The sequence below is a fragment of the Manis javanica genome, chromosome 5 (genome assembly GCF_040802235.1).
Source record: "Manis javanica isolate MJ-LG chromosome 5, MJ_LKY, whole genome shotgun sequence".
NCBI lineage: Eukaryota > Metazoa > Chordata > Mammalia > Pholidota > Manidae > Manis > Manis javanica.
In genome coordinates, this window is record NC_133160.1 from 115,017,390 (window position 1) to 115,030,573 (window position 13,184).

A 13,184-nucleotide genomic window follows, 5' to 3' on the forward strand; every position below is an offset into this window, starting at 1 on the left:
GAATTTATAACAGGGTTCCATTATGTATTTTGGCCAATAAAACTGGTATAAAGAATGTGGTTTCAAAATGAAACTCTAAAAAACAGGATTCCACATTCATTGCATTTTGGCACTCAGAAGGGCTCTTGGAGATCATCCCATTCAAATTTCTTATTTTTAAATGAAATCGTGAGGCCTTAAACGGCCTCAGTGTTGAGTGAGTTGGCAATGTTGGAGCTAGTAGACACTAGATCTCCTGAATCCTAATCTAGTGCTGTTGCCAAACTCCATGAGGATTCTTCATATAAATGGTATCAAACCACATACCTGACATACCCTCACCTTGGTGCAGGACGAGCATGGGGATCTGCAGGGCTCCACAGGACTAGCACTGCTCTGAAGTGTCACAGAATGACTTATTGATGCCTTACAATGTCTACATACATTTACTTTCTTATTTAACAAAAGCTTATTACAGACATCTTCCACAAGCTCTCTCTGAAAAATTATTTTCATATCTAGATGTTTACTCACACAAATACTTTGTATACCTGCACTTGGATGTTTGTTTACTGATCTCCCCATATAGGGCTCATCTATCTAACATTCCACGAAGCTACCCCAAAACCTGTGCATCTCCATGTCTGCTGAACCCACACTCTTTCTAGTCTTGGAACACTTGGAGATAGCAATTATAAATGAGATATATGGAAATATACTTTGACTTAATGTCCTTTTTTATTTTATAAATATACATTTCATGCCATCTTCTTACATTCTAGTATGTAATGAGTGAGGAAAACTTTCTCCCTTTGTTATGCTCTGGCACACATTGTATCATATTTTCTCTAATATGAGTGTCATAAGTTATACATATACCATTAATTACCTACATTGTTAGTCTGTACTCACTATTTTTTAAAAATTTGAACATATATCATTTGTATCATAGGATTTAAAATTAATTTTATCTATTTATGATTGCTTTAAGGATTAAATTAGTATTTTTAAAGGGCTTAGAATATATCTTGGCACATAGTTTGAACGATGTCAAATCAATAATTATTTGGGAATTCTGTCATTTGTAGCAATAATGTCATTACTTTCAGGAATTATATATTCTGCCTAATAACCACTAACTTACTTACATATTGACTTGCCTTAATAGATCAGCCCATACCTACACACACACACATCTTAGTTCCTGTATAAATATAATGGGAAACATGTACAAGTTAGTGAAATCCTAGCTGAACAAATTATGGGCCAGAACTTCCCAAAGTATGTTGCATTAGCTATTAATAGATATATTTAAAATGGATTTCATTTATTTTAAATTAGGGGTAATAATCAAATTATGAGTGAAGAAGCCATGGTTGTATGTTTATTATGATTTTTTTAATTACTAATTACTAAATTGGATTATAATCCCCAAAAGGGATGTCTCAGACTTATCTGACCCTGGGAACCTTTCACTAAGTACCATCTGGAAGGCAGACCGTTGATGAGAGCAGCTCTGGGACCACTGCTCTGCTTGGCTGTCGGTAGCCCTTTTACTACCACCCTCAGCTAAGATACAGTCTGAACCATACGAACTGCCAACACTTGACTAATTCTGACCAACCAGGAAAGAGTGATTTCATATGACTCACACTTAAATCAACCAGGAGGAAGGCATCGTATGTGAGTTTGAAAAATCTCACTCACTTTAACTAAAACTAAACACAGACAAGTGATTTAATTTGAAATCTTAAGCTATGCTGAAGAAACAGCATGCTTATCTAGTGAAAATGTTTTGAAGATCCTCAAATGATGTTCTACCTGAGTTACTCAAGAACCAACATAAAGCTGCCTAAAGGGATACATAATATTCAACAACAAGAAAACAAGAAAAACAAGCAAACAATCTTTTAAACTGATTATCTTGGATTTTTTTGCCCATAATAAGGCCCCATTCAAGATATTGACTCTTGTTAGTTTGGTGTAACCTTAAGCCCTTATACAACAGTATATATATATTTTTCTTTCTAGACATCAATTTTTACTCCGGCCTTTGGATCAGAAACTAAGGTCAGAATAAACAGTAACATGAGAACTGAAGAAGTAATAAAGCAACTTCTCCAAAAATTTAAGGTATTCTTTATCACTAATTGAGCTATACATATCTGTACATAATTTAGCTATAGACACATAAACTTACTCTTCTAAAAAAGGACCTATGAACATGTAAATCTAAATTAAACGTTCAGTTCTAAAGAATTCTCTCCTGTATATAAAGAAATTTAATAATTAATCCCTGAGAAATACATTATTCCCAGGGAACAGAGAAGGTTTTATATCTGAAAGTGAGGAAAGAGATATATAATTTGGGTCTAGTTGGCTTAGAAAACATTATATGACAGCAAAAAATTCATGTCTGCTCATTTTTTTTCACTGACAGATTGAAAATAGTGCCCAGGATTTTGCACTTTACATTGTTTTCTCAACGGGAGGTAAGAAAGCTTGATGGCTCTCTTTATGTGACTCCATGGTGTTACCGTTTTCTGCCCGTAGGGAAAGCAGGAGATCAGTTTACCTTATTCCTTGGAAAAAAGGGAGGGAAGGAAGGTGAAAGAGAGCAAGAGTATTTTAGAAAATTATTCAAATTTCACAATTTCAGACGGACACAACCTAAGAATAAGATTTCCTAGAAGAGCTTATGATATAAAAATGTTTGCTTGTTGGCCAGACATCAAATGATCTGAATGACAGCAGAGCCCTGGGGTTCTGATCCATTGGGGTCCTCAAAACTGTTGGGGGTTTAACACATGGGCCCCTCTGTACTTGTTGCTCTTTGGCTTCCCCTTCTCTCTCTAGCTCCCACTGGAGTCAGCTCTGCATGCCATTTCTCTCTGGCCTTGTTATCTCTTCCTTAGCCCAGTGTCTGACAAGTTAAAGGAGTGTTACCTCTTCCTCAATAGAGAAAACTATGCAGAACTTTGTGGTGGGGGGAAAACGGTTAACAGCAGAGCATTGGGAAGAGGCCACAGGAGGGGTGCTGGGAGCAGCAGTGAGAGGCTAGAGAAAACCTCAGATGATATTGAAATGAAATTTTTGAAGACCTTCAAACTGAAAAAATAAATGTTAAGTTGTGGAACTAAGGTTGTAATTTAAGTGTCAGAATGTTTGAGGTGGAAATTGAATAAAATAAAATAATACATTTTGATACCAGAACAACTGTAAGAAACTCAAAGCTGAATCTTCAAACATATGGAAAGTTAAAGTTCTTATAAATTGAAAGCTTAAATACAAGAAACATCTATATCAATGTTTGAAAATTCTAAGAGTATATGTGTATGTGTATGTGTGTGTGTATATGATATATATATCATGTAGGTCAAGGACATGTAGGTTCCATCTACAATGCAATACATACATCTTACACTGTCTTTACTTTTTCGGAACTCATTCTAGCAATATTTATTAACATTTACAAAATATATGTCCTTTAGCCCAGCACTCCCAACTGGTGAGAATCTCTTTCACATAAAACAGAAAGACTAGTACCTATGGATTTATGTGCAGGGCTTTTATAATGACAAAAAGCTGAAGACAAAGTTAGCCATCACAAGGGAATGGTTGGCTGCATGAGGGATTATTATGCACCCATTCAATGGAGTGAATCGAATGTAGGAAATTCCATAAAACATTATGTGAAAAATGCAAGATGCCTAAAAATGTATATAATGTGATCCCATTTTTGTAAATCCCTACTTCAACATGTGATCTATCTATCTATCTATCTATTTATCTATCTATCTATCTATCTATCTATCTATCTATCTATCTATCTAAGCATATTATCAGGAAGAAAGGTAGGGAATGATAAATATCAAGCCATTAATACCAATTACCTGGTTTTGAGGGGTTGAGAAGACGCAGAAAAGAGGATGAGAAGGACAAGGAACACAGAAGCAACATAAAAACAAACAAATAAAAAAGACGCTTAATCATGATATTTTAAAATGTAACAATAACGAGTTTGATATGACCACCATTACGTATTGCGCATCTGTGTGTGTGTGCATAAAGAGATGTATGTAGCGGTGGCCACCCAAAGAGGAATGCTGATTATCTCAGAGTTCTAGGATTCCAGGTCATTTTTAGTTTTTGCCTTATACCTATCTCCATATGTTCAATCATAATTGTGTTTTTTTCTAAGCTTTATTGGGGAATGATTGGGAATAACTGAAAAACAAAATTGTATGTATTTAAAATGTACAATGTGATGATTTGATACACATATACACTGTGGAATGATTACTAAGATCAAGATAATTAACAGATCCATCATCTCATATGGTTAACTTTTTTCTTGTAAGTATGCTTAAGATCTGTCAGCAACTTTCAAGTGTACAATACCATAATTTTAACTACAGACATTGTGCTGTATGTTACATCCTCAGAACTTGCTCTATAACTGTAAGTTTGTACTCTGACCTATATTACCCCATTTCCTCTCCCTGACAGCATGTGTTATTTTTATATCATATTTTAAAATAACATCACATATTATTTTACATTTACAAAGAGATTTTTAAAATTTGTATTTTTAAATCTATTTTCACTGTAAAAATGTAGTTCTTTCAAATATGATCTGTGAAAATCATGTATTCTTTTATATTTTGTATCAAAATCTCTTTTGATAAAATCCATAACTTAAGATAAATGTAACTACAACCTTTTAGGGGCCAGGAACAGAGGACAGAGTGGAGCATATAGCCCCTGTTGGGGTAGGAATCTGTAAAAGAAAAATAGGCATGTTAACACCTTGTATCTACTAAGCCCGTGGTCTATAACAGTGTTTCTTAAATTTTAGTGCATTTCAGAATTACCTAGTGAGTTCATTTAAAAATATAGATTCCTAAGCTCCTCCAGATCCAGGGACAGTCTGGGAATATATATTTCTAATAATTATCCCAGGTGGCTATGAAACAAAGTCATGAAGCAAGACCCTTGCTCTGCAATATCAAGAATGGAATAAGCTGAGGATGCAAAACCAAGTTAATGTATGATGAAGGGGTCAAAAGAATATTCTGGCAGGTTAAGAGCAATTAAGTCATTAGGGTTCCCCTTGCTTCAGAAGTGGTAGAGGAATTAAAGCAATGAACTCTTTGAAAACAGGAATGGATAATGTCACTTTAATTTCAGGGAAGCTGGGCTTCTGTGTTCTAGACCCTTTCTTGACATTTTTTCCTGATGGAAATCCAGCCCAGGGAAGGAGAACAGTTCTGACTCCTGGAACTTTTAAGAGCCCAGGAGAATTGATTTCATAGATAGATGATAAGGTAGAAAGGATTAACCGGTCCACCCTTACCCCGTCAGTCTATTTCCACCTCAGCAATCTAAGTCAGACCGTGTCACACCTCTTCTCAAACTCTCCGAAGGTTTCACTTCTCATAGTAAAGCCAGAATCTTTACACCGGTCCCATTCCTTCCTCTCCTCATCTTTTATTAACCCTCCCCTCATCCTCTGCATGCAGCCACCCTGGTCTGTCGCTGCTCTTTGACGGCAGTAGGCGTGCTCCGACCTCGGGGGCACTTTATTACCGACTTGCTGTCTGGAACTCGCTCCCTCCGGAGAGCGTCACGGTTCTGCCTCTCCTCCCCATGAGGTCTTTGCTCGGGTGTTGGGTCTTCATCGAGGCCTTCCTCAGCCACCCTATAAATGATTGCAGATGTCTCCCCTGTGCATACATATTTACATATACACACCCTTCCCACCCGCTTCCTCACTTTATTTTTCTCTTGACTCCTTATCACAAACATAGGACGTGTTTTATTGATTTATCTTCCGTATCACCTGTCTCCCCCACTAGAAGGTAAGGTCCATGGGGAAGTGATTTTATTCTGTTCTGTTCTACAGTTACTAGCACAAAGAACAGCACATAGTAGGAACTTGAGAAATAATTGAGGAAGGAAGGAGGGAGGAAAGAAGACGAATAGTAGGGCACTGTGTTCTGCTCGTGCTTCATCTGGTAAAAATTAAATTGCAGATGTGAGTCCACTTTAACAGAAAGCTAGAAATGCTTTTGTGGTGGGAGTATTTATATTACAACTTTTGGGAATTTGAAGTTCTGGAAATAGACCAAACTCGGGGTTACTTTCTTTCTCATTCATTATTATAGCTGAATAGATGAAGCCCACAGATGAATGAAATAATAAAAATACTGACCCCGATGTGAAAAACACTCTAAATATATTTTTAAAGAGCCAAGGATTGGATGTGGGGTGAGCAAGAAAGGGAGAATTGAGGGTAATTACAAAATTTTGGACCTGAGCAACTGGGAAGATGGAATTACATAAACTGAACTAGGAAATAATAAATGTTGAATAAATGAAAATTATAAAGAATTTTTTAGGTGTGTGATAAAAGGCATAAGTGAGACTGGAGGTTTGTCTGACCATCCAAACCAAAGGCAATGCTGGATTCTCTGAGATATAAAGTCAAACCTTGAGCGATAGCAAGCAAAAGACGTCATTTATAGTTTCATGTAAAGTTTGTAATTTCAGTGTACTTTTTTGAGTAAGTGCCTCCTGTCACATGTTCTCTTTAGGTCTTCTTTCCAAGCTAGTGAAAGAAGGAAAATGAATGGACAAATTCTTTTCCTTCTTTTTCTCTAGGACGGACTCCTGACTGTAATTGATTCTTGTTTTCATTTGCAGAGCAGAGACGACTAAAGAAGACCGATGTTCCGCTACTGCATAGGCTCCTACAGGGACCTTCCAAACAGAACGCTCGCATTTTCCTCATGGATAAAGACGCAGAAGAAATTAGCAGTAATGTACGGACACGGTCACCTGAATATGGCTTTGCTTCCTCCTGACTCACCACTTCTCACATAATGCTCTTTCCTTTTCAGGTGGCTCAGTACATTAACTTTCATTTTTCTCTCCTGGAATCCATCCTTCAAAGATTAAATGAAGAAGAGAAAAGAGAAATTCAAAGAACAATAACAAAGTAAGTCAAGAGCAAACACACTGGGTGCTTGGTACTTGAATGGTTTCAAAGCACAAAGTGTGTCAAATTTTTAATACTCTTTTTCTCCTCCTTTTCAGATTCAGTACAGAAAAGACGGTTATACTGAAATGTCTTCAGAGTAAAAGGGTAATAAAAACAGAGACAACAGTTTAGCAGTACAGGCCGCTATTCCTAGAACATTTCCACAAAAATACAAGGATGGCACTTTTTGATGAGTGCATCAATTCTATCCTTCAATCATGCAAATATACATGAACTTGAATCTATAGAAAACTGAATGTCGAAAAGCTTGTCTCTGAAGTGATGAGGTTGACTAGGGTTCACAGTTGGACTGAAAGGAACTTGAATTTAGTTTCAGTAACTGAAATAAGCTTGGATACTGTGTATTCTGATTTTTTAAAAATAGTAAAACACTCAATGAACTCAAATTTAAATAGCACTTTCAGATATCATGCAGCTTAAACTTCTTTTAGCTTGAACTTGTCGAGAGGACTGAAATACCATCAACTGACTTTCAGAAAGGATTTAGAAGTTAAAGCTGGTAACTCTTGAAATAAAAAGGCATCACACTCACACTCCACCAAGGAATGTGACAATGGCCATTTTTCACAGCTTCTTGGTAATGCTAACATTTTCATAAAATCTAGGGCTATCTTTAAACAGGTACCTAACTTTCAGCTATCTGTAACATCGCAGCTATCCTTTGAAAGGAAAAGATTACGGGCTCTGTTAAGAAACCTAGATTGAGATTTTTTCAACCTGAGTTCCCCCCCATTTTTTTTTTTTATCTATTCCACTCATGACTTTCAAAATATTCTTAAGCTTTTTTTCTTAAGGCAATTGAACTGGTTTTCCTTATTTTTTCAAACAAATACGCTACAGAAATTTTATATATTTCATCAGCTTTAGGACAATAAGTGGCCTGCAATATACATTTGTTGCTGAATGAGTACAAAGGGTAACACAAAACTATTGTGGCTGAAGCTAGGCAGGGGAGCTGGAGATCAGCTCTTTTTCTCCAAATTCTACAAGGCAGCTCTCAGGTACTTAACAAGTCTGCTAAGCTAATTTGAAACAAAACAAAACACTGAGAATACCATTAGTATCATCTGTGATTTTATTTATGAACTCCATATTAAAATGGAGTTTTACACTGCATTCTCCCATTCTTTAAACTACCTCCATTTGCACTCCTCATAAGCATTAAATCATTTGATTACATTACGTCTACTAAGGGATAAGGTGATATGTAATAAAACCAGTTGGAAGATCAATGATTAAAATTAAAATACAAAACAGTTTTAAGACAAAGGTTTTACTTCTCAGTGTCACCAAAACCTAAATTGGATGAAACTGAAAGTGTTCTATGACCTTTTCAGTCCTGGGAAATCTCTCTTAACGGAGTAAAAACAGAGGCTTGCATCTTAATCCTTTTACCTATCAGTGAGGAAAGAGCCTCATCTTGCTAAAATAAGGCAAATGTAATAGTGAAAATTCAGTATACTTATAAAAAATTTATAGTGTCGAGTACTCGCCATAAACATGACAGAAGATTAATCACTAATATATTGAAAGTCTACAAAATGTGTAAGAACAATACCATGGCATGGATAGGAAAAAACAGAGGCAGGCAGGCAGATAGCATGAAAAGTAAAATCACAGAAAAAATGCAAATGGCTACATATGTGTGAAAAAAGTTATATCTTAATGATAACTGTACTAGTCTGCGTCCATTCAGGAGACAGAAACCATAGAGTAATGTAAACAAGGGAAGTTTAATGTAAAGAATGATTAAGCTGTGATGGTAGAGCAACTCTGAAGAGGGAAGAGAACTCTGAAGGGTACCCTGAGGCTGAGAAGAAAGTTTCAGAAAGGAGAAGCTTGGAGTGAGGCCTTCAGAATTCACTGGAGAGAGGGAGGTTGCAGCCCACTGGAAAGAGGAGAACTTTGCTGGTGGCTTGGCCAAGCAGGGCCACAGTTACAGGACAAACAGGTACAATCTCTGCGGTGTGGACCAGCTGGGGCAGGTGGGCAAGTGTGCAGCGGGCCTTAGGGCTTCTCTGCGGGTAGTGTCTGTGTCTGCAGGTCTGCAGGGAGCGAAGTTTGGGAGCACAGGTAAGCTGAGGCTGAGGAAGGGCACAGGCAGAATCAGGCATGCTGCTGTGGGGGAGGCTAGGATCGGGAGCAGGCCCCTACTGTAACACCCGACCCTGTGTGTGACTTGGGCTGTGTGCAGCATTTTTGAGGCTGTGTGGGACAAAGGTTGTGCCTCACTCAATGGCCAGCCCCACCGGCTCCTCCCTCTGTGAGCATGCGCGGAATTGAGCTGGTGTGAAGATGCACAGCCTGCACTGGGCTCCAGGCTATGCCACCACAGACCAGATAAGAAGTTGGAGAAGGGCTGGAGGAACAAATGCCAGAGAAATCTGCGCCCTATAGACAACTAGCACTGGACAAATCACTCTGGGCAGAGAGCAGGGGAGGGAAAAAGCTTCCCAGCCAGTCAGGCCGTAGAATCAAGACCAACATCCTGCTACGGTTCTTCAGCGCCCCCTACTGACAGATCGTGACATCATGCAAGTTACAAAAGAAGGAAATGTAAGAGGTTTATTATCCATTTTCACCCAGACAATAATTAAGAAAGACTTCGGAATGGAGAGCCAATAAAATAACTGGCACGTCAAAAAAAACACAGAGTAAAGAAAAGTGAAATATACTTTTTGGTCTATTACATACCAAATATTAAGAAAAGATAATATTAAATACTCAACAAATTACAGTGAAAGGGTACTCAAACTGGTAGCAATACAAATGATAGAACTTTTCCTGAAAGCAATTTAGTAGTAAATTCATCCTGTAATACTACTTATAGGATCTTATATTTAATAATAAGATGTTCAAAGACATTATGTATAGATACTTTATTGCTGTTTATTGTGATAAAAGCCAATAACTAGCCTAACTGTTCAAAAATAGAAAAAAAAAAGATTAAAGAAGGGAAGAAACATTTGCCCATAGAATATTATGAAGCTATGAGAATTATGTTTCCAAATAAATTTTAATTATAAGAGTAAGTGCTCCTTATGTATCTAAATAAAAATATACATACAAATATTCCAAAATACTTGTTATCCATAAAATATGTATTTATATATATTTGTATGTACACACTCACAAACCAAAAACATGTTAAATCCAATTGTAGAATTATGGGTGATTCACATTTCTCTATGCTTATTAAATGTTCTATAATGAACATGTGTTACTTTTTAAATCTGGAAATAGAAAAGTTATGATTAAAGTTACCAACAAAAAGCAGCAAGTACATGCAAACACAGTTATATTAGATGCAGAAAAGCTCAAATAAATTATTTAAATGAGATGTTAATATCACTTCTGTGACAGTTTTAAAATATATCCATGAAGTTTTTGATATTTCTACTTTTGAGAGGTGGAGACTAATCCTCCTCACCTTGCAAATGGACTAGACTTAGTGACAGTTCTAATGAATAGAGGAAAGTGAAAGTGACAGCATGGACTTCAAAGACGAGGTCACAAAAGTCACCGTGGCACCTCCTTGCTTGTTCTCTTGGATAACTAGCTCTAGGGGAAACCAACTGCCATGTCATAAGCCCTGGGGAAAGGACTACATAATGGAAACAGAGACCTTCTGTCAAAGCCAACAGGGAATTGAGGCCTCCCACCGTGGCTGTGTGAGTGGGCCTGTGCCACCCCCAGTCAAGCCCTCAGATGACTGCAGCCCTCTCTAATAGCTAGACTACAGCCTCACGAAAGACCTTAAGCCAGAAAACCGAGCTAAACCGCTCCTGGATTCCTGATCCTTGGAAACTGTGAAATAAGAAATGTTTGTTGTAGTATGCTGCTAAATTTTAGGACAGTGTGTTATTTAGCAATAGGTAACTAATGCAAGTTCTGAGACACAAATCTCTTCACTTCAGAATCATGTTTGCATGATACAAGAATATATACTTTTTCACAAAACCATTTATTCTTGTTTTATGTGGTCCAAATATTTCATTAGCAGTTATATTCATTTCCAGATAATGGTATGCTTATTATTAGTAGCAGAAAACCTGTTACATTCACCTTTGTATACTTTGCTGTACTTAATGCTGATTCTTGTGTACAGGAAATATTTGATATAAACCAACTGAATAAAGGACTGAGTGAATTAGTGAATTAATAGAAGAATGAGTGAATGAATTATCTGAAATATTTTTATAAAATCTCCTGTATATTTGCCTCTTTTTTCACAAATCTGACCCAGTGCCTGAAGAAATATAAAATGTTTTCTATATGGTTTTCCCTAATTTGGTGACATGTTTTATTATTATCTCTTGGCTGTTTGAAATATACATTTAGGCAGAGTTACTGGGGAATTTTGTTTAGGGCTATTCAGGTTGGTTTCAGGATCCAAAGAGGAAAGAAGTCCATTTGCAAGGCAGTTGATGAAGTGGAAAAAAGGGCGGGTGTCACTATTATGTCGAGAAAGAAAGGAATAGGATGCAGTTAGGGCAAAACCTTCAACAGCATCCGTTTGACTTCTCCATTAATAATAACAGCTAACACCTATTAGACTGAGTCATTGTATGTAAGTTACAGAAGCAGCAATTTCTTATGTGCAAACTAACAGCGCTTACCATTCCCTAGCACTGGTTGAAACTTTACATATATTAGCTCTTTTGTGTTTATTACAGTCTCATGAGGAAATTACCTTTCAACTCTATTTTATAGATGAGGAAAGTAGGCCATGGAGAGGTCAGGAGATTTCCTAAGGTCTTTAGTAGGAGTTACATAGGATTTGAACCTACAGCTGCAGAATCCACAATCTATGACCTCACCTTAAACTGCCCTCCCTCAATCTGGCAATCTTTGTGTCCTCATTTGTAAAATGGGAAGAACAGCACAGACTTCACTGGACTGTTGTGGAAATTATAGGGATAATAGATGTAAAGGCTGGCACTTTGCATATAAGAAGTGTGATGAATCTTAGCTGTTGTTATAATTAAACTCCGCTATGCCCCCCATCCACCACCGTATCCTGATCTTTGGCTAAGTCTTAGTGTCCACAGCTGCTTCATTTTTGTCTTAAAATCAGCCAAACTGAATCACTCACCATTCCCTGAAACACCTCCCACTACCACAATCTCTACTGAAACTGTGCCCATTTCTAGTTCTGGCCAGCCTTGCCTCTCCCATGACCTGCCCTGGTCTCTGTGACATTGTGTGATCTCAGACCCGTGTGCCACATTATCAGTCCTGCTCCTGTAACAACCGGAAATTTGAAATCTGCCCTTATCATTCCTTTTGTGTCTTATATAAATCCATGAGCGATCTGGTCTTACCATATTCATATTATTCCCTGCCATCTGTACCTAACACAGTGTATTGAACACAAAAGGTACTTAACAGATATTATTGGATTTAATTTGCTAATGTAGTTGAGCATGTTGAAATCACTGGAATGAAGAAAAACTGCTGACAATCCAGTAGAGAGCACTATAATGAGAATTAGACTTTTTCTCTAATCAAAATAATTCATTTATTTAGTAAACATTAAAATATTACTGACATTACAAAACAAAATTGGAAAAATAAAAATAAGCCCAAATGAAATCCTTTATGTCATTTATGCCAGGATTTCTGGGGAAAAGACTAGCACTGCAAACCACCCCTGAAAGCTCACATGAATGTAATCATGTAAGGATGCTTTGGTTTTGGGACCTGCATCACACACAGAGCATGAAGATAAAAGGGGGGTGTGGGAGAAAGGGGTGAAAGGGGTCAAAAAGGTAAAGCATATTTAAAAAATAAAAATAAAAAGGAAGAGAGCACACTTACTGAAAGGAGTGTACAAACACAGAGAAAAGAAACATGAGAGAATGAGAGGGAAAAGAATGGGAAAATGAATGAACATGTGAGGGAGTCTCCCAAGGCCGAGGATGCCGCATTAGCTGTGGAGTCAGGGGTGTAAAGGGCACAGGGCTAGCCACTGGGTTAACAGTTCATGGAAGGAATTCCCATTCTATTCTCAATATTGTGAGAGGAAACTGCTGCCGTTTGGGATGGATGCTTTAGGACTTCTCTGGTGTTGAGTCCGTAGGTAATTGTGTGCCTTGCCATGACAAAGAAGCACTAGGGCACAGGTTAAGAGCCTCGTTTC

The 13,184-nt window shown here is 37.4% G+C and overlaps 1 protein-coding gene across 4 annotated transcripts in view; it reads left to right on the forward strand.

Annotated features, from left to right (window-relative positions):
• The window catches only part of RASSF6 (Ras association domain family member 6), a 49,734-nt gene extending 38,403 nt beyond the window's left edge, over positions 1-11,331 (forward strand). For all 4 annotated transcript variants that reach the window (XM_017675141.3, XM_017675140.3, XM_073237476.1 and 1 more), the window contains 5 exons: positions 2,011-2,112; positions 2,420-2,471; positions 6,685-6,803; positions 6,882-6,979; positions 7,078-11,331. In XM_017675141.3, coding sequence (XP_017530630.3) covers positions 2,011-2,112; positions 2,420-2,471; positions 6,685-6,803; positions 6,882-6,979; positions 7,078-7,153 — 447 coding nt within the window. In that variant the 3' untranslated portion in view covers positions 7,154-11,331. The remainder of the gene's footprint in view (positions 1-2,010; positions 2,113-2,419; positions 2,472-6,684; positions 6,804-6,881; positions 6,980-7,077) is intronic.
• The last annotated feature ends 1,853 nt before the right edge of the window (positions 11,332-13,184 follow it).